The 19,390-nt window shown below is 38.7% G+C and overlaps 10 protein-coding genes across 10 annotated transcripts; 3 read left to right on the forward strand and 7 right to left on the reverse strand.

Annotated features, from left to right (window-relative positions):
- Positions 1–71: 71 nt before the first annotated feature.
- Positions 72–2,297, reverse strand: BDF20DRAFT_912862 (uncharacterized protein; the record flags this gene model as incomplete). The annotated part of the gene is made up of 2 exons (XM_053083997.1): positions 72–1,830; positions 1,960–2,297. The coding sequence occupies 2 exons, from the start codon at positions 2,295–2,297 to the stop codon at positions 72–74; spliced, it is 2,097 nt and encodes a 698-aa protein (XP_052936182.1).
- Positions 2,298–2,518: 221 nt separating this feature from the next.
- On the reverse strand, positions 2,519–3,139 carry BDF20DRAFT_868384 (uncharacterized protein). Its single transcript, XM_053080937.1, has 4 exons — positions 3,065–3,139; positions 2,927–2,994; positions 2,781–2,853; positions 2,519–2,708 (listed from the first exon to the last, which is right to left on the reverse strand). The coding sequence occupies exons 1-4, from the start codon at positions 3,104–3,106 to the stop codon at positions 2,559–2,561; spliced, it is 333 nt and encodes a 110-aa protein (XP_052936183.1). The 5' UTR covers positions 3,107–3,139; the 3' UTR covers positions 2,519–2,558.
- Positions 3,140–3,669: 530 nt separating this feature from the next.
- BDF20DRAFT_905987 (ABC transporter transmembrane region 2-domain-containing protein) lies at positions 3,670–6,484 on the reverse strand (the record flags this gene model as incomplete). The annotated part of the gene is made up of 10 exons (XM_053083224.1): positions 3,670–3,911; positions 3,978–4,098; positions 4,167–4,335; positions 4,409–4,493; positions 4,555–5,290; positions 5,368–5,593; positions 5,672–5,808; positions 5,922–6,005; positions 6,077–6,256; positions 6,296–6,484. The coding sequence occupies 10 exons, from the start codon at positions 6,482–6,484 to the stop codon at positions 3,670–3,672; spliced, it is 2,169 nt and encodes a 722-aa protein (XP_052936184.1).
- A 274-nt stretch (positions 6,485–6,758) lies between these two features.
- On the reverse strand, positions 6,759–7,926 carry BDF20DRAFT_912865 (scamp family-domain-containing protein; the record flags this gene model as incomplete). The annotated part of the gene is made up of 3 exons (XM_053083998.1): positions 6,759–7,038; positions 7,122–7,191; positions 7,263–7,926. The coding sequence occupies 3 exons, from the start codon at positions 7,924–7,926 to the stop codon at positions 6,759–6,761; spliced, it is 1,014 nt and encodes a 337-aa protein (XP_052936185.1).
- A 263-nt stretch (positions 7,927–8,189) lies between these two features.
- On the forward strand, positions 8,190–10,005 carry BDF20DRAFT_974111 (MBOAT, membrane-bound O-acyltransferase family-domain-containing protein; the record flags this gene model as incomplete). The annotated part of the gene is made up of 4 exons (XM_053085051.1): positions 8,190–8,530; positions 8,643–9,071; positions 9,187–9,512; positions 9,623–10,005. The coding sequence occupies exons 1-4, from the start codon at positions 8,211–8,213 to the stop codon at positions 10,003–10,005; spliced, it is 1,458 nt and encodes a 485-aa protein (XP_052936186.1). The 5' UTR covers positions 8,190–8,210.
- Positions 10,006–10,641: 636 nt separating this feature from the next.
- On the forward strand, positions 10,642–11,098 carry BDF20DRAFT_912867 (dolichol-phosphate mannosyltransferase subunit 3; the record flags this gene model as incomplete). Its single annotated transcript, XM_053083999.1, has 3 exons — positions 10,642–10,758; positions 10,860–10,967; positions 11,045–11,098. 3 exons carry the CDS (start codon positions 10,642–10,644, stop codon positions 11,096–11,098), a joined length of 279 nt encoding a protein of 92 aa, XP_052936187.1.
- Positions 11,099–11,356: 258 nt separating this feature from the next.
- On the reverse strand, positions 11,357–12,251 carry BDF20DRAFT_868428 (40S ribosomal protein S17-B). Its single transcript, XM_053080938.1, has 3 exons — positions 12,232–12,251; positions 12,147–12,157; positions 11,357–11,897 (listed from the first exon to the last, which is right to left on the reverse strand). Exons 1-3 carry the CDS (start codon positions 12,232–12,234, stop codon positions 11,468–11,470), a joined length of 444 nt encoding a protein of 147 aa, XP_052936188.1. The 5' UTR covers positions 12,235–12,251; the 3' UTR covers positions 11,357–11,467.
- An 885-nt stretch (positions 12,252–13,136) lies between these two features.
- BDF20DRAFT_868430 (uncharacterized protein) lies at positions 13,137–13,521 on the reverse strand. Its single transcript, XM_053080939.1, has one exon. The coding sequence runs from the start codon at positions 13,490–13,492 to the stop codon at positions 13,259–13,261; it is 234 nt and encodes a 77-aa protein (XP_052936189.1). The 5' UTR covers positions 13,493–13,521; the 3' UTR covers positions 13,137–13,258.
- A 1-nt stretch (position 13,522) lies between these two features.
- On the forward strand, positions 13,523–16,166 carry BDF20DRAFT_1000608 (uncharacterized protein). Its single transcript, XM_053074595.1, has 6 exons — positions 13,523–14,006; positions 14,098–14,454; positions 14,533–14,897; positions 15,009–15,141; positions 15,233–15,313; positions 15,381–16,166. Exons 1-6 carry the CDS (start codon positions 13,628–13,630, stop codon positions 15,677–15,679), a joined length of 1,614 nt encoding a protein of 537 aa, XP_052936190.1. The 5' UTR covers positions 13,523–13,627; the 3' UTR covers positions 15,680–16,166.
- Positions 16,167–16,247: 81 nt separating this feature from the next.
- BDF20DRAFT_490135 (Scd6-like Sm domain-containing protein) lies at positions 16,248–18,799 on the reverse strand. The gene is made up of 6 exons (XM_053075585.1): positions 18,489–18,799; positions 18,313–18,394; positions 17,962–18,224; positions 16,785–17,858; positions 16,661–16,707; positions 16,248–16,563 (listed from the first exon to the last, which is right to left on the reverse strand). The coding sequence occupies exons 1-6, from the start codon at positions 18,522–18,524 to the stop codon at positions 16,374–16,376; spliced, it is 1,692 nt and encodes a 563-aa protein (XP_052936191.1). The 5' UTR covers positions 18,525–18,799; the 3' UTR covers positions 16,248–16,373.
- Positions 18,800–19,390: the final 591 nt, after the last annotated feature.

The following is a 19,390-nucleotide window of genomic DNA, read 5'->3' on the forward strand; positions in this document are numbered from 1 at the left end:
TGTCAGCAAAAGCGGAAATGCATGCCAATAGCGTTCATTGCTGTGAAGCTGTTTCAATAGTCAGATATGTATTATTTATATCTAATTTGACGGGTAGCCAATGGTAGATCATCATCTTCTTCATTCATTATGGTAGTGGGTCTTTTGACCTTGTAAGCTTTTGATTTCTTTTTTATAGATTTGATGTTGTTTTTCTGAATAGCAGAAACGGAGTCCTCTTCTTCTGATGAGGAATCAGTGCTATCGTTATCGCTACTACTACTGCTGCTACTGTTACTATCACTATCACTATCACTACTTTGAACATGTTTTACTTGCGGTCTCGCATTATTCCTATGCGCATTGGGAGGATTTAAATAATTGTTAGGAATGACGAAGCCAGTTGTGGTATTTTGATGCGTCTGATGTAATAAAGCAACTGATTTTTGTTGTTGCTGGGCCGTTTTCTTAACGAGCCGTTTCTTTGTTTTCCTCTTCCTGATTGCTTCCATCGCCTTTTTCTGACGTTCGTTTTCAGTGATAGCATTAGTCGTAGCATCTGTATCATTGTTACTACTTGAAGCTACTACAACAGATAGATACCAAAACATTTGATTTGAAATCAAAACTTGCTCATGCAAAGGTCGACGTGGATTGGCGAGTTTGATATGTGAAAGTTTATAAATGGCACGTTCAACATGCAATGGCAGACGTTGTGGTTGTAGCATTGGATTTTTCAACTCAAAATTGTCTTTTTTTGAAATAGTTTGATTTAAAAGATTGGACGTGGCCAATTCCATTTGTTTGGTACTACTGTTATTACTATCACGTTGTGAAGAAGAAGACTTTGATTTCCTAGAGAAAAGAGTAGACAACAAAGTGAATTTTCCAGAGGTATCTGATGAAGTTTGCCGTTGCCGCTGCTGCTGCTGCTGCTGTTGCTGCTGTTGCTGATGTTGTTGTGCGCTATTATCTGAAAATAATGATATCCACGACCAACCACTTTTATGATGACGAGAGCTAGACGATTTTGTAGGATTTGTTGATGACGTTGAAATTGAGCGTGTAATCACGAGAGATTCGGGTGGGGAAGAAGAAGTTGAAGGATTACCCTTTTTATCTTCTTTAGAGGCCTTTTTTATGGATGTTGGCGAAGATGGCGGTAGTGAGGACATCATTTGAAGGGATAAAGGTTCTGTATGTTTCTCTAATGGAGTGGCAATGGCTAGACTACATATTGTACTGTCATCATTTTGCTCATCATCGTCTACTTCCTCTACAACGGGCGTCATCAATTGTTTTCGTGTAGAAGAGACGTCTGTTAAAGTAACACCTTCTGCTGAGGATGACCTCATCATTTGTCCATTTCTATTGTTATCGTAATATCCATTTTCGCTGGAATTATTGTCCACTGTTGTAGTGGACGATGAAGAAGAGTTCCGTCTGTTAAAATTTGTTCTCGCTCCTCTTCTCAAAAGAGGCCGATTGATTCCTTTTGGTACAAGAATTCTAGAGTCATCGAACGGCGAAGAATTTCGGTCGAAAATCAAAAAATCAGGCACAACCGCATTATTCTTTGCTGATACAGCGTAATCTAAATCTTTTTTCGGTAATTGTACACTCATACTTCTTCTTAACATGGACTTCCTCTTCCTGTTGCTCTCTGCTATTGGTCGCTTTTCGTGCTCTTTCTGCTCCTCTTCTTCCATGACATCGTTGGGCGTAAATGAAGTAGACAAAATAGAATGTCGTTTCTCCCGCGTACTTTTTTGTCGAATAGTTAATCCATGTTGTTTAACATATTTTTCAAATTCTGCCGGTGCTATTTCGGGATGTTGAGAAGCAGGTACCCTATATAAGTGCATGTTTTTCATAATATAACAAACGCAAGAGAGATCGTTTTTTTGTGGTTTTTATTTTTAGTTTCGAGGTCTCTTGAAGTTCTTCCTCCCCTCTATTGTTCGCCTGGCGTTTCCTTACCAGAATAAATGGGAAGGATTTGATGTGGATATATTGATAACTTCTGTTTTAATATTGTCCTCTTGTCGTTGTTGTTGTTGTTGCTTTTGTTGACTGAGTCTTCTCGATAGTGAATGTGCTTGACTTAGCTTTCCTTCAGTAATAGTAGTAGTAGTAATTGTAAGGTTGCTAGTGGTAGTATTGGGTATAGTTAGGGTGTTTTCCGTTTCAGTCTGTGTATGATTATGAAGACTATTGGCAGTTAAAAGTAGATTATCCCATTCGTCCTTCGAGTTGGTCGTTATACGTATTTTGGGTAGTGTCATAGTCGTCATTTGCTGTGAGATAGCAAGTGACATGTTGTAATAGAAAGAGTGGGAGAGCGAGAGGGAAAAAAAAAGACGATAAGTAAAGAAGAGATGCAATAAATAGGAGTTGCTGTATAATCTATTGTTTCTATGCTGTTGTTAATGCGAGCAAGCAAATTTACCGAAATCAAGGGGTATAACGAAAACAAGATGGAAAGGAAAAGAATAAAGGTCAAGAGGAAACCCTATTGCTTATAAAAATTCTTACATTTGTGACACAACCCATCGAAAGCTATTTATTTATTGTTCATTTTAAGTATTAAATATCCTTCGCCGCGCTTCTTCATAGGCTTTTTCTTTTTCTGCTAGAGTCTTATAAATAGGCTGCTTTTTATTGTTATTTTCATTTCGTCCTGATTGACTTCCATTCTTTCCAGGGTCAGGGCGCTTTAGGACCTTGATCTATCATTGAAAGCAATACTGGTGTTACCATGTAGTTCTGAAAATGCATACGTATCCGCTGGCTACCATTACCTCGGGCTTATAGTGGGTATACGAAGCCTCAGTGTTCGTGTGAATAATGATAGGTGTAGTTGCCGTGTTGGCACTGTCAAGTGATGTAATTATAAATAATCAGAAATAGTTGCCATATGCACATCAGCCTTATATTCAACATTTACGGTTTTTTTTGTTGTGGGGCATTTGCACTCGACGCTTTATTCTTATTTTTTCTGGAAAGATCATCAAACTAAATATTCAGCCATGATTATTACGTAGTCTTAACAAAACTCTTAAAATAACAAAGGCCTTTCACCTACATCTCCAGCCACTTCCCAATCCTCCAGATTATCCTCAGACATGCTTTGAAAATAACAGTTAAAAGCAGAAAAAGGAATGAACAAGACTCAAAGGAGGCAAAAGTAATTTAAGTTAGAGAGATACAAGCCACTACTTAGGGACGCGGAATTTTTTTCAACTTTTTTTTCAGATTTTATTCATCATTATATTATAGCGTTATTGACAGAAAGAACTATATATACAGATGACAGAGCAACAGATATCTACAATAATATACAAGTAATAGATGTTAGTTATCGTGGACACTGTTAAGTATCAGAAAAGAATAGAAGCAAAAAGGCTCAGTGTAACTATGACTATAAGTAAAGCTAACATTACACCCGATTGTCCAAAACGGTCAATCATAATAATAAGTGTTATAGCAATTTGGGATTGATTATCATCAACACCTTCCTCTTTCTATTCTTTTCTTGTTAAATAGGTAAATACTTACGTTATACTTTCATGTATATGAAAAAAGATGAAGAAAAAGAAAATAATGAAACGTAAAAGGCACACTCTTCGAGTCTTTTATAAAGCAATAGGAAAAAATTTATTGCCAATTTTTTTGTGACTTCCCTTTTTGTTACAAGTCGTTTAGACTTTTCAAACTGAGTTCCTGGTCAATCTCTCTTAATCTTGATCTAAGTTGGTCTTCTTCTTGCAATTTGGCGTGTAGAGTACTAAGTTCCTTTTCGACAGATTTTTGTATCTGTTCCTGGGTACCAATAGTTTCAAATTCCCATTCACCTTCTTTTTGACCGGTTAAACGTAACAGAAATTGATGATATTTGAATAAGGCGGGTCGATGCGATATTGTGATAAGTGCTAATCAACAGAGCATAGTATCAGTAGATTGTAGATATAGGCTAGTACTCATAGTGTAAAACTTACTGATGCCCATTTCTTTAGCATGAGAATACATCAACCCTTCGACGTCTGTTGATACAGCACTGGTACACTCGTCTAAAACTGCAAATTTTGGATGGTGATAAAATAAACGAGCCATACCAATCTACATCCATGTGCGTATGTGTGTACATGAGTATGACTTCTAAGTGATCATAGTTACACTCTAGTTACCCTTTGTTTTTCTCCTCCTGAAAATACATCTTTCCATTCCTTTTTGGTCTCCCAGCCACCTTCTCTGTCTGGTATATAGGCTAGATGGACAATCTCTAGAATCTTCATCAGATCCTCTTCTGTTCGACCAGCTTCAACCATGTCTTGTTTAGAATGAGGATAAATGATTCTATGGTTTGTGCATAGTATAGATTCAGCTTTTCGATCATAATTTGTATCAATCGTCTTTCAACAGTACTTACTGATCTCTTAATGTACCGAGACTAAGGTATGGCTTTTGTGGGATAAAAATAATGCTATCCTCAGTAGGTCTAGTCAAAGTACCCTCTAATAGAAGATGGTTAAGTGACAACGACCCAGTTGTATTATTTTTCGTATACTTTCTTACCAAATACTGGCCATAAATTGGCAATAACACGAGCAATAGCAGATTTTCCAACTCCATTCGGCCCTGTAATCATTAAATGTTGACCAGGTCCAATTTGTATATTCAAAGGATTCACTAGCTTTTCACCTACGCGGGTTTGTCCTGATGCTGGAGTCACTATTGGCACATTTTCAAACACCAGCCTTTTACCACTGTCATCGAGTAACACTTTGCCATGAATATGGGTGAGGGTATAAGGAGTAGGGTTGGTCGGGCCATCGTATCTGCCTTCATGCAATGCGTGCAGAACAGATAACAGCGTATAGACACGACTGGTATAACCTGCTAATTCTGCCAATTCTTTGTAAGAATACATCATACGGCCACCTGCATCAGCTAATGACAGCATGAGACGTTTATTTGTTATGAAGCCTTTTGTTCGAGATCCTACTTGGCTGGTGGTGCTAGCAGTTTTGTCATTAGTGATAATTGCTGCTGTTGCTGATGCTGCTGACATTAACTGAGGTGTAAAGACGGGGATGGCGCACATAATCAGTCCAAAAGCACTCCAAGCATATTTAATTAAGAAATCTTCAAACATGTTATAGGTAATACGTAATCTGTAAATAGAATTGATGTGTTTGATGAGTTTGAGATAAGTTTTATTGAGGATGGTGTGCTCGAGTTCGGCCCCATTGTAGAAAGCAATCTCTTCTGCATTGGTAATGAGACGTGTGTGTGTTGCTCTGAAGTCTCCCTACGTAGCAAAAGGATATTAGTGCTCTATTCAGAATACATGTCTTTCAGTAGTTCATATCTTCACCGGATATCTACCTCTAGTTTGGCTTCCTCAGCTGCGAGTTTTCCAAAGGATGGGGTCACGGCACGTAATAGTCTTGCTGTCACCACGTAATTCAGCGACAATCCAAGCATCCCCACGAAACCAATGGATTTTGTAAGTTGGTAGTTGAAAATAATCATATCTAGAATAGGCTTGGCAAGATTAGAGTACAAAGAGGAAAGGGTATCGCAAAATTTAGCTACATCAGTTGTGATGAACCTATTATGATAAAATAAGTACTAAGCATAGAACGGACAGTTTGCAGTGCCAATCTTTAACAAAAAAACAAACACATACTGATCGGCTCCTTGAATTTGGTTGTCTAAGTTGATCGCTTTGTAAAATGTCTTTTGTTTATCCAAATACATGTCATGTATGTATTTGGTTAACCTTGTTCTAAATCCAATGGCTAATTTCGATTGCAAATAGCGGATCTAAAAAAAAGGGTTCACACACACACACACAAAAAAAAAAAAGAGCATGAATTTTGTGTTATGTTTCTCCAGACAATAACATTTGGATGTAGCAGATCAAGAAAGTGGTATACCATGCTATTTGTATAAGTTGCAGGTACTGCGATAGCAAACCAATACCCGAGTCCAATTAAAAAACGTTTGCCATGACCATTCACCTACATGATAGATGGGACGATGAATTGTGATTATTCAATATGCGTAGATGTGTACATATCGAATGTCTTACCAAGTCTTTAACAATACGACCATCTAATCTAGCCACCACCACACTCAAATAGGTTCTCAAAATAAGGAAGATAGAGTGCAAAAATAGAATGAAGACCTCTTTTGTATAATAGTTTGGGAACAAGATGGTTGCAATAGCTGATAATTGACGTCTAAACTCTTTATTCACACCCACTGACGTCTGCTTTGAATTTGAGCTTGTACTAGCATTACTACTCACAATGGGAAAAAAGCGAGAGTTGGCTGCTGCTGCTGTTTTTGCAGTGTCCTTTTCCACTCCAGCTCGCTGTTGTTGTTTGCGATAAATACGTAATAAAGTAACAGCACTTAATGTAAGTATCGCTGTTGCATTGATCACTTTCTTCTGTCCACCATACCATGTAGGTAATGGTTTAGAAAATAATTGCATAATAATATGGTTACTAATCACAAGTTCCCTTTATGAAGCAAAGAGTGCTTTTATAAAAGATTCAGAAGGGTACAAAATGTAAAATCAAAAGAAAAGAAAAAAGAAAGGGCAGGCAAGCGAAACTTTTTCATATGAAATTTTCTATCATGTGATACGACCAGAGAACCCCTTTTTTTGTGTCATAGGGCCACAACTGCTTTTATGCTTAATGTTCACTGTACCTAAATAGCACTTCATCATATAAAACACATGTGAGTTTTTTTTTTCTCAGCATTTAAGTTCTATTACCACTTGATGATGTAGCGGTTTTCCATGCAGCATTCATAGCAGCTTCTCTCACTACTGAAGAGCGTCCCATATGAGTATAAGCTTCTGTCTTGGCTTCCTTCAAGGTATGTCCTGCTGCCTTATAATGAACAAATGTCTTTCTGTATAAGATGACTGCCATAATTCCCATAGATAGCCAGCCAATAGTAGCAAGTAGAGTCAGAACAGCAGGTCCAATGTAATGTTCCTGGAATAAAGTCACCAATACGATCAAACCGGCACCGCCACTATATTGAAAACCAAACGTTACGGGTGAGCCCTTTGTTTCCGTTCTATACGATGATTTGCATAAGACGCTGATGAACTGTACGTTGAGGGTATACCGATTGCCATATAAAAGGTATATAAAATATGAAATCCATTGAACAGAAAGAATAACGCTACGTGAAATAAAAGATAAAGGAGTTCAGTAATAATGCTAACTCTTGACAAAAGAGAGGCCGACTTTTACTGAAATAAAGAGAATTATCCTTCATATAAGCATTATAGATGGGTCGATACCACAAGAAAAAGCTTGCCAATGTATGTGTAAATAATTCTGTTAGTGCAACGCCCATGTTGGTAGGTGCGCTGTTGCTCACGGATTCAGGATGTGAAAATAACGTCCACAGAGAGGCGAAGAAATTCAATACCAGAGTGACCAAAAACAAAAGCCATTCTCTATAAAACCAGAGAACAGTTTGTTGGTGTTGATCGGGTATTTCAGCAACAATATCGAGATACATGATAGGAAAGCACGGCGGGAAGTTGTTGGCGCCTCTCGTTCTCTGTTGCTGCAGTTGCTCCCGCTGTTGGTTTAATTGTCTTTCCTTATCAGCTAATTCTTGCTCTTTCCGCTTCAAAGCTTCCTCTCGAGTACTCAGATTATCTTTACTCGTATCAAAGAAAGCTGCAGTTGACGACGAAGAGTGTCCGTTATATGGACTGTGATTCGTAGGCGCTTGTTGAGATGAGGTGTCGTTAAAGCTGTAAAGAGGCACGCTGAAAATATCTTCTGACTGCTTATCATTGGATGGTTCTTCTACGATAATTGGACTGGATGAATTGAGAGCATGTGTTATTGATGGGTCCTCAAAAGGATTGGAAGGGTCGTCGAAAGGATTAGGCTTCGACATTAGCTAACGAACAAGAAGATGAGAAAGTGTTTTTGGCGAGGAACGAATGAATCAAAAAATTATGTTTTGAATGGAGAAGCAGTTGATCTCGGAGTTGACTTTCATTATTTGCCGGTCATAAATTCCAGCAACCTCATGCAGATCAATAACGCATTCAAGAAAATGGTACCTGAAAAAGCAGAAAGAAGAATATATAATGCTATGGCATAAACGATCTACAGACTTTTTTCTTTTTTGTTTTTCTTTTTGATTCTTTGTTTGAAGTTATAAGCAAGCCAAACAGCATGGATAGCTTTTTTGATTATTTATCGTCATCTTTACTAGGTGACCGCATCGCGCCAGACCACCTCAAACTCGCTGTCTCTATCCTTTCTACTTATCCAAGCGCTATTCTATTTACACATCTCAAATCATCCAATATAAGGCATGCATTTTCGATTGCTTACACTAGTTTTATTTTGCTTTATGTGTTGAAAATGTATGATGGCTTTACACACACATTGATTGTCTCGATGTCCTCCTATCTGTTGCTTCGATCCCGTCAAGTAACGTCGACGCTGGCTTGGGTCAATTTTACGTTAGTCATGTTCAGTATGTCTGTATGGTAAAGTATGGCAACAGTGGTCTATCGATTTGACAAGCAAACATGGTAAAGACTCACTGTCATCTCCTCTACCTCCTGCCTTTTTTTCTCTCGTTTCATCGATACGGTATAGTCATATTGGTCGTCAATGGAAAGGTTTAGAAGGTGATACAAAACTTGATTATTCAGGAGCCATGATGATCTTGACTATCAAATTATCATCCTTTGGTTTCAATGTAATGGACGGTACGAATGTGACCGAGAAAACGGAAAGAACAAAACACATGGAAGAGATGAAGATTGCCCAGTATCCTACTCTACTAGAGTATTTTGGCTGGGTGTTTTATTTTGGGGGATTTTTGACGGGACCTACCTGCTACTACATGGATTATTTTCGATTCATCGAATTACGAACAGTGGATCATCCAGGAAAGGGTTATGCAGCTTGGAAGCGATTGTTGAAAAGTTTGGCTTTTATGGGCCTGTTACTTTATTTGGCCCCTACTTTTAATTATTTTGAGGCCTTGAAACCAGCATGGAAGCAACGTTCATTTTGGTACAAGTAGGTTTATAACTTATCCAATAATTAGCTATCTCGCTACCGCCCTTCAAGCTCCCTCTCTCTCTCCTTTCTTATCGCATTCTTTTTTTTTTTTTTTTTTTTTTTTTGTTTTTAGGATGGGATTTATTCAATTATCCGGCTTTTTAACAAGAGGCAAATACTATTGCATTTGGTATTTGTCGGAAGGTGCTTGTATTTTGTCTGGTTTTGGTTACCATGCAGAAAGGAAAGAATGGAATCTGTTGACGAACGTGAATGAATTGGACGTTGAATTCGCTCAATCATACAAACAATTAACAGAGAATTGGAATATAGGCGCCAACCATTGGTTGAGAAATTATGTATATTTAAGGTTCAAAAAGTCATCTACCATGCTTGGTACTACTTGGAAAACGTACATCATATCAGCTATGTGGCATGGGTTTCAACCAGGATTCTATCGTAAGTTTACTATGAGCTATGTCAAGAAGGGCGGTTGAGTGCGTGTCTATGTGTGTATGGAAGGGTTTTTGATTCGCCGAGAAGTGAAGGTCGTCTCATTTCCGAAATAGTCTTCTTTTTGATATTGTCTAGCATGCAATTGTTGGCTCGACAAGCACGTCGAACCCTTCGTCCTCTATGCTTCACTGCAAAGGAACAACAGCCCATCACATATCGTAAAACTATCTATGACTTTTTCTCGTGGTTCCTCTCTCTCGGTTTTTTGAATATGATGGTGCCCTGTTTCGATTTGTTGTACATATCGCGTATCTTGGTCGTTTGGCGTGAGGTTTATTATTGCCATCTTATCATTGCCGCTCTGGCGATTGCCGTCTTCTTTACTGTGTTAAAGCCACGTTGTCAAGCCATTCAGAAGAGACGTGTCCTGAATGCACAAGTTGAGCAATTGAGCGTTGGTCGTGCTGCTGATAGCACAAAGTTGAAAAACCAATAAACAGAGACAAGACTGTACTATCTGTTTTCAACGTTTGCTTTTGATCATGACAAGTGAAAGAAACGTAAAGATAATTGTTAATCCGAAAATCATAAGCAATAAAGGGACTTTGACAGCGTATTTCCAATGGGGAAAGTAGTTATGCGATGGATGACCTTCGTCCACAAATGGCTATAGAAGTTATTTGGATTAGAATCTCGGGGTGGGGGGGAGGTTTGACGTGTGTGTTTGTCCATATGGTTACAGTATTTTTGAAGGGCTTACCATGATCAGTACCCAAGTGGAATAATAAGTGAATAAAGATACTATGCTGAAAAAGGATATCGTACCAGCAACTTTATCAGTGGCCTAATTGAAGTATGAAAGAGCCTCATTAAATCAAACCATGCCGTTTAAGAAAGGCTTTATATTCGTATGTGAACTCACCATCTCGTCTCGTTTGAATCAGTTGAAAAACGGAAAGAAAAAAGGACGGAACAAGCATGAGTGGTATGCTTAAAATTAGGCATTTTCCTTTTACAATGGTCAGTCACAGGGAAATATGTCAACACCATTTGGTTAGTTCCCCCCTTTTATTGATACCTTTTTTTAACCATTGCTTTAATTTCATTGCTTTAATCTGCAACATTACTCAAGATGACAAGAGCGACCGAAGCTTTCACGATTGGTGTCATCTTATTCACCACCTACATCATTCTTTATTTAGGTTTTGTGCCATTACCTGATATTGTGCAAGACAAGATTATTCCAGTTGTACGTCACTCAAACATACAATAGCAGTTTATTACACGCTTTTTCTCACCTAGTATGTCTATTCACCTCTGTTGATTCATCTTTTTGAACAAACGATATAGCTTCCTTGGTGGGGTTTGATTACGTTTGGTTGCTACTGTCTTTTCACTATTGGCTTCGCTTTATTTACATTCCGCGATTGTCCTGAAGCATACCACGAACTCATGAGTGTAAGTAATGGCAATATTTTGTTAGTATTTCAATTAGCCTCCACTGCAAATGCTGATTCTCTGTTCGCATAATATAGGAGATACAACAAGCCAAGACCGATCTACGTGCAAAAGGCATGCAACTCAACTAGATGTAGAAATGACCTGTGATACCAGTTTTTTTGTTGTTTTCATAAAAAAAAAATTGATAAATGCCCAATCATGATGACGGGCATAACATATTTGCGAATAAACGAAAAAGGCATACATCCCCCGCCCATTGAAATCATTCAATGCGTACCATCATCCTTTTTCCTGCCTACTTTTTTGGCACCCCCCCCTTCAATTCTATGTTCATTTCAGACAATGCTGATGGCTACAAAATTCTCCAAAATAAAATGATCCCTTTTCATAATCGAACAAACAAGGAAGCAATTTATTCACTCTAATGCATAGAATCCAAAAAAAGAAGATTCATACAAAAGAGAACATAACTTTTGCGAATCAGAAATAACTTATATTTAAGCAGATTCTTGGGCACGAGGAGCGCGAGAACGGTTATCACGACGGCCGCGACGAACATCAGCTTGAGCAGCAATGGGGTTGGTGACTTGAACACCGGGCAAGTTTTCCATGTTCATAGCCTTGAGGAGTTCCTTGGTATCAGGATCAACTTCAATGAGAGAGGTATCCAAGGCAGAGAATTCGGGAACGTAGTTATCACGACGTTCACGTTCTTCTTCTTGCAACTTGAAGGAGATACCACGGACAGGACCACGAGAGATACGCTTCATCAAGTGGGTGGTGAAACCAGCAATCTTGTTACGGAGACGCTTGGACTGAATGATGGAAACTTCATCGAGGATCTTCTTGTTGACTTGGAAGTCAAGAGTGAGACGAGGATAATACTTTTCGATAAGAACACGAGAAGCCTTCTTAACAGTCTTAGTTCTATAATAAAGATGATTTGAATAAAAAAGTTGTTCTTTTAGTCGATCGTCTTAGCAATCACACATTTCACTCTTTTTTGTAATGTATAATGGGGTTGAAGTTTGTAATGAAAGAATAGTGTAGGTTCGGGAATGCTCGGTTGATCCATCCATCTTTCCAACATTTTTATAACATCTTTTGGTTGCATCTCCGGATCCCAAAAATACATTATTTCATCCATTATCAAAATGAATCAATCCATCTATTTACCTAACGCGACCCTATAAAGTGGATGACAAACTTATTAATCTAATCATCTTGATGGACATTTATCTTGTTTTCTGTCGACACTTACCATAGTAAATACTTGGAATGGATTAAAGAGAAGGATTTCCTATTTGACAATGCTGATCATTATTGAAATAATCAGCCAGCTGTTATTCCCTTCCCTTCCCCCATCACATTACGGACTCCGCACATAACATCAAGTCAGCTGCCTCCTCTCGAGTCCGACAAACATTTTTCGGAGAAAACAAAGCTCGACGCGGAACCAAGGAGGATGGTATAACGACACAATTTAGGAGTGTATTTTTCCAGCAATGGAAAAAGGAAGACGAAGCGTCTGATGCCAGTGATCGGTATTTGATTATGTATGGTATAGTAATATCACGTTGAATAGGTGTACACAGGTGTTGATAGAATACGGGACCAGTTGAGATCGAAAGTTTTAGGGCAGGACGGTCGCAAGAAAATAGCGAAGGGCAAAAGCAAGTTTGTAATTTATGCATTTAAAAAAAAAGATAGAAAATTGATCATTCCATTTTTAGAGGGGTACTCTTTTACTATCTGTTTCAAATGACGGACTATGCCTAAAGCCTCATTATCTTTTGGGCATATCCTCAGCGAGATCCATCCAGGAGATATACAGATATTTGCACAGCACTATCGACTGATGTTCATTCTTATCGCTCAAAGACGGGAATGTGATGTAGAATGAATGCTATAGACAAGCTCCAAAGTGATAAGGGATCGATTCATGATTACTTCATGATGAAGCAAAAGCCCATTTTCATAGGCTGATATTCTTTAAAGGAGGTGCAAAGTTATTTTTACTGGAAATAAATTTGCATTCATATTGGATAACATGTTGCAAATTACTTTGCACGTATTCGCAAATCATCACGCCCTCCCTTCCATGCGCAGGTTTTTTTTTTTCTTCCAAGGGAAAAAGGGTGTTTGAAAGGGGGAGGAGTGGACGATACATACACACACACACACACACACACACACACACACACACACACACACACGCACGCACGCACGCACACATACACAGACCACATACAGTATGTATTCTAAGGACGGGATTCGAGTCAATCATCTTAGTGGTTCAAACTTTCTTTTTTTAAACTTCTCATTCCCAAAAGAGTAATTTTATGCCTGTTCCCTTTTTGAAAAGCTTTTGATGTCCAATCCTTTGAGGTGCGTGTGTATCTCGAATGCACTTCCAGGCTTGATGCTGAAATGGTTGTCCTTTGGTTTTTATGCAAAACTGCTCGATAATGAAGCGAAAGTAACGTACAGAGCAATTTAAGCACAGTTGTGGCCCCTCTCATATAAAACGGTTTTGTTTAATCTTGGCCTTTTTTTTTTGGTTTTTGTTATTTCCTTTTGACTACAAATAATTCCCTAATTCCTTATCTCTCGTCTTTTTTTCTCTTCTCTTCTTCCTCTTCTTGTCTTTCTTTTGCATGTATACAATGGCAAACAGCTTATTACGCTCACCTCCACTATTACCAACGGATAAGAATTCCTCTGATCTCACCGCTATAAATACCGCCGCTCCAACAGAAGATAAGAAGACCCAAACCACTCCACCAAAGACTCCACCAGGTGAAAGAGCAAATTCTTCGGAATATGCATCAAGGCTTGTCGGTCAAGGAGAGTTTGAGCCAGAACAACATTTTTATCCACGTGTATTGAATGCTCAGATCCATCCCCTCGTTCAATCATTCTTTACCTTGGGTAACGAGCGTATTATTGCTCGATATACGCATCTGAATCCCTCTGTCAAAAGTGAAGATTTGAGGAATATTCTTTCTTATTCACCCAAGCATTTTCAATGGGCAGGTAAAACATTAAAAATAACAAACAAATAGAGTCCTCAACAGAAGAATTCCTACTTATCTGCCCCCCATCCCTCTCATTTATGTTTCGTCAGGTTCTGACTTGTTTAATGTCACCACAGCCTCTGGTCATCGTCAAATGATCGTCATTGAAACCAACTCTTGTCCTTCAGGTCAAAAGTCAATGCCATTGTTGTCGGAGACGGATGAGCAGGGTGGTTACCGTGTCGTAATGGAAACTGCCTTTAAAGACCAGCTTTCAAAAGCAGATCCCAGTTTAGGCGGTTTGGCTGTGGTTTGTGATAAGAATATGATGGAATCAAGCGGTTATGCCGCCGTGTTGGCTGACGTAGCGAAAGAACATGTTTGGCTGGTGGAATGGCATGTAAATGACCCCGACCCAGATATCAAATGGGTGGACCGTGTCTTATACGTCCGTGATCAACAAAAAGGTAATGGGTTGTCTTGATGTATGTTAGAAAGAGACCCGTTGACTTATTTTTCTGCAAACTCTCCAAAACATTTTGTAGAATGGCATCCCATTCGAGCCTGCTTTCGCTATTTGACACAAAAACCTTGGAATCGCTTTCCGCTAAAGACAAAAACAATCGTCATGAACCAAATTATCAGTTGCCTCGCCGGTGGTCGCAATAAGATGATGGCAGCCAGAGCGTACGATTTTTATAACAAGGATATCGTCTGCACCGGTCTTAGTATCAAGACACCAGAGACAATTAATAACGTTACCTTGGGTGAAATACCTTTATGGATCAATTCAATGGGTGGGCATGCTGTGCTTAAAGTTCCATACAGTAACGCCGGCCAAGGTGTCTATACAATTACCAACAAGAAGGAATTGGATGACTTTATGAACATAGAACATCATTATGATAAGGCAAGGGAAAAAAAAAAAAAAAAAAAAAAAAAAAAAAAAAAAAAAAAACTGTCTTCAAACTGTAAGTCACCACACGTTAGACTAACTCGCTTTTTCTACAATTTGATACAGTTCATTGTTCAGTCTCTTGTGGGTAACGCTTCCTGGTCTAGTGTCACTACAGCCGGAAAATTTTATCATGTTGGTACTATCCCGAATAAGAAGAGTAACACATTTGTAAGCGATCTACGTATGATGGTGACAGGTAAGACGAATTTGTTTTTTTCCCCCGCCAGAAATGTTGGAAAAAAAGACAGGATCGTAACACGTATCGTCTTTACGTATCTCTCATCTAGGCAGTGATCAAGGATTTAGACCTATTTGCATTTATGGACGGAAAGCAAGATTACCTCTCACTGGAGAGCTTGACCCAGAGGGTAAGCAATCAATTGGTATTGCTCGGTTCCTCTTAACAGACAATTGACCATAACTTTTGCAACATAGCCAACACTTGGGATATGCTTGGTACAAATCTGTCCATCAAACTGCCTGATGGTGGCTGGACTACAGATTCTTCTAGATTGATTTTGATGGATAGAAAAGACTTCAATCAGTTGGGCCTGGGCATTGACGATCTCATAGACGCCTATATTCAAACAGTTTTGGCAGTCATAGCTATTGACCGTATGGCAACACGATTGATGGCTAATGGCGAGTTTGACTACAATCTATTCCAAAGTTTGAACCCTGATAACGCTTTGATGGACGAGATCAGAGAAGCCAACGGAGACTTTTCAAAGTAAACTACGTTCTTACGTGTAAAAATACTTTCACTCTCCCCTCATATAGTACAACCTCCTGGTAAAAAAGAAAGAGAAAGAAATCCTTTTATTTTTATCATTACCACATTTGCATTAATACATAGTGAGACAGCTTATAATGATAGCTGTACTGTGCCGCGCTACTAAGTTTTCATACATCCATTATAGAATACATATGTACATACAATAGAAAAAAAAAAAAGAAAGGAAAACTCATCAAGGAATCAGGTCCCACTTATGCAAAGACGAGTCAGTGATCTTTGTCTTCTATATAATACTCTCTAACTGTAGCATATGTTGCGTTTATCTGTTCAAATTCATTCATCCGTCGTTTAGATCGTTCGGTCATACATAACCCTTTGCTTAAAAACAAAAAATCAAAAAATGCTATATTGAGAACATATTGTCTCAATTTACTCTGCATGCTAATTACCTGATCCTATTAACTATATACACATATAAATCGTAGAAAAAAAAAAAAAAAAAAAAAAGAATAACCCCGGGCAAACTTGCATGATGACCTAAAGATCACTCTAAAACAGCACCATGGACATAAAACAATGTCTAGCTTTTCCCTGAGCTGCTGTTCTTCTTACCGAATTATGCTGATAAATGACAAGTATGAATAACAAGACATCACTTCTTTATTATAATTCAAGTTTCCTCAGTTCGGAAATCATCCCAAAGTCTGATCTCTTTTTCTGGATAAGCGATGACTGCCACCACGGCTCTGTTGACGGCCGCCTCTTCCACGACCTCCACGGCCTCTTCTTTCACCCATTAGACCAACATTTCCAGTACCGGCTTGCCCAAACGTTTCCATATTCAGTTTGCCTTCTTCCCTATACTTTAAGCTAGGACGCGTTCTGATGAAATGAAAAGGTGGTTTGTTAGTCTTTTCTCTAGGGTTATTTGTTGCATTTTTTCGTTGTATAGAAAGCTTATTCTTTCTCTCAATTTTACCCTTCTTGAAACTCTTTAGATTCGCATGAAATGTCATCAAAAAAACTCTTATTCTAGCCAATTTAAGATGAAGGTGTCAATAAAAGAATCAAAAGACTATTGTCACCATGGTTGATCAACTCACCTTATTATAAAAGTGTTCTGGCTCTGGAATAACAATGGTTTCACTTTCGTTGGGTTCATTCTTGTCGAACTTTGCATTAGAGGATGCAAAGTCGAATTCTGTCTTGGAGAACATAAAGTTGTTACCATTGCCAGCGGTTGCATTCTTATTATTTCGATGATGGCTTTGGTTTGAGTTACGACGAGCATTGTCGTTTCGCTTTCTGATATCATTCTCTCCATTGGTAACTTCACGTGCAGTACGTCCATCATTTGAGCGGGGAATGGGAGCCGTTTGAGAAGGAGCTCTTAGGCTTTTCTTTGTCATTGTGGCATTTTTTCTAATCTTATCATCGGTATTTGATTGTTTTTTCTTACGACCCTTTTCCTCCGTAGGAGTAGTTTTCAGCTGTGTTTGTTGTTGCTCAACTTTGGGAGATGAATGCTCATTATCTGTCTCCGTTTTGGGTATAGCAGTTCTGCTATCCATCGCCTTCGCACTCTCATTAGTTGTTGGCAAATGTTTAATCTCCAAGTCTAACACCTGTTTCGACAAGGTTTCAACAGCTAATAGCTCAGCATCTCTGTCATTCACCGTGTTCTCATTGGTGCCAACATCAAGAGTGGCAGTAGGACTCATTTCACCAATGCAAATCTCTTCTTTTTCTTGCGTTAAGGGTGCTTTCATTAGGGCGGTTGTTGCGTTATGTGGAATAGGCAGATCTGTATCGTGCCCGGCAGTACTTATCTTCATGTCATTCTCATGATTATTTTTCGAAAGACCTGCTAATTCACCCTCATCCATGGTTCCCAAAGTGAGATTAGCTGCTGCTGCTGCTGAGGGTGGAGGAAAAGAGGGTGGCTGTGATGGTGGCTGTTGATAAGGTTCAGGAATGGGCATTTGATAAGCGAACGGTTGCGGCTGTTGTGATTGTAGTGGGGCAAAATTGTTCGAGAACGCATTAGACTGCCAATAACCGTTCGTGTTGTCACTCATGATGCCATTGTTATTAAGGCCATATGGACTGTAACTATTGTATGAGATTTGCGAAGGTGGATAATAAGGAGATCGATAAGTTGTCTTAGCCGGCGATATCTATGACAGTAATATTTATGTTAAAGAATTCATTAGCCATGAGGCTCTTTTGCATATTTCTCAAAGAAGAGATGCATAAATAACATCATAGATTCTTCCTTACCGTGTTCATAACAGGATTGAACTGGGCTTGCGTTTGCTGATGACGTATGGGTTGTTGTGGCTGTGCTGCTTGAGGTGGTGGAGCTGCTTGTTGTTCTTGATGCTGTGCAGTAGCCAATTCTGACTGAAAAGCAGGAGGGGCCTCATAGACTTGAAGGTCCTTAATATCTGAACCTCGAAAGACTACATAGTCAAAAATTGTATCCGAAGCTGCAATCTCTTCAAGAGGATTTGCTTTACGGCCTTCAGTGCCATACGATTTAACTTGAGAAATCAACAAGTTTTTATTGAAAAGTGTGGGTTAGCATTCTTTGGGGGAATTTCGACATTTTGCCCAGGTCAATTACTTTACCATTCTGTAAAGCAACGGTTGACTCCGAGGGATTGATATTATGCAATATACCAACATATCGAATATCACTCAAGCTGATGAGCTATTTATTGTGTCAAGTAGTTTAAGGCTTAATGGCAAGTTGTCATCTTGCAGATGCAACATTTAGAAAGATAGAGAAAAACAAGGTACGTTACCGATATTTTCGAACCGATATAGTTCTGACCACTCATTAGATAGAGATGGAGACGTTATAGTGAAGTTACTTAGTCAAATGAAACAGAAGCGAAAGTGTAGCAGCGAAGACAGTGAAAAGAATAAAGAAAACTTTGATGATGGGAACGGTGGGGGGAAGGAAAGGGGCAATTTGATGAAATTAAGGTTTTGAAGCACAGGAATTTATAGACAACGTTGAAACTTTTTAAAAACATATCATCCGTGCAATGAAAAGTGCCGTGACTGTAGTCAAGATTTGATCTAGACTCGGTCCTTCATGCTGAAGAAGGATTCGCAAATGCTAAAAATGCTATCAACCTATTCAAGCCAGTTAACACTTCTTGACAGTGAACAGAGTACTTAATTGATAATTCGCTGTTGTCTCACCTTAAGAGATATCATGTTTAATATAAGATTGCCATTGGTCACAGCCTTGGGTTTAGATGAACAGTCGTCTTTCCAACAGTGAAAAACAGATCTGGCCCACATATGCTTATGCTTTTCTGCCTTCTCTTGGCAGTGATTACATATTTCCAAAATTCAAACGTTTGCATGCTAAAGGATTTTTTCACTGTATGCAGTCAGTTCCTTCTATTTCCCCCCCCACCCTCATTAATTGATACACATTATACAAATTTGTAGCGACGCTAATCAAGCTCGTAGTAACCCGTGAGGAACAAACAAACAGGATTGAATTAATAAATGCAAGGAACTTCATTATATACAGATATTGCTGCATTTTATACGGTTTATACATAAGTCAGGGCTGGGCTTGCACTCTATGTCTTTCAAAAAATCTACTGTGCAAATAAATTGAACTAAAGCTCAATCATATGTAGAAAGGTACTGAATTGATATTGAATCAAACAACAGTAACGAGAAT

The sequence above is a fragment of the Mycotypha africana genome (assembly GCF_025528875.1).
Source record: "Mycotypha africana strain NRRL 2978 chromosome Unknown BDF20scaffold_5, whole genome shotgun sequence".
Classification (NCBI taxonomy): Eukaryota; Fungi; Mucoromycota; class Mucoromycetes; order Mucorales; family Mycotyphaceae; genus Mycotypha; species Mycotypha africana.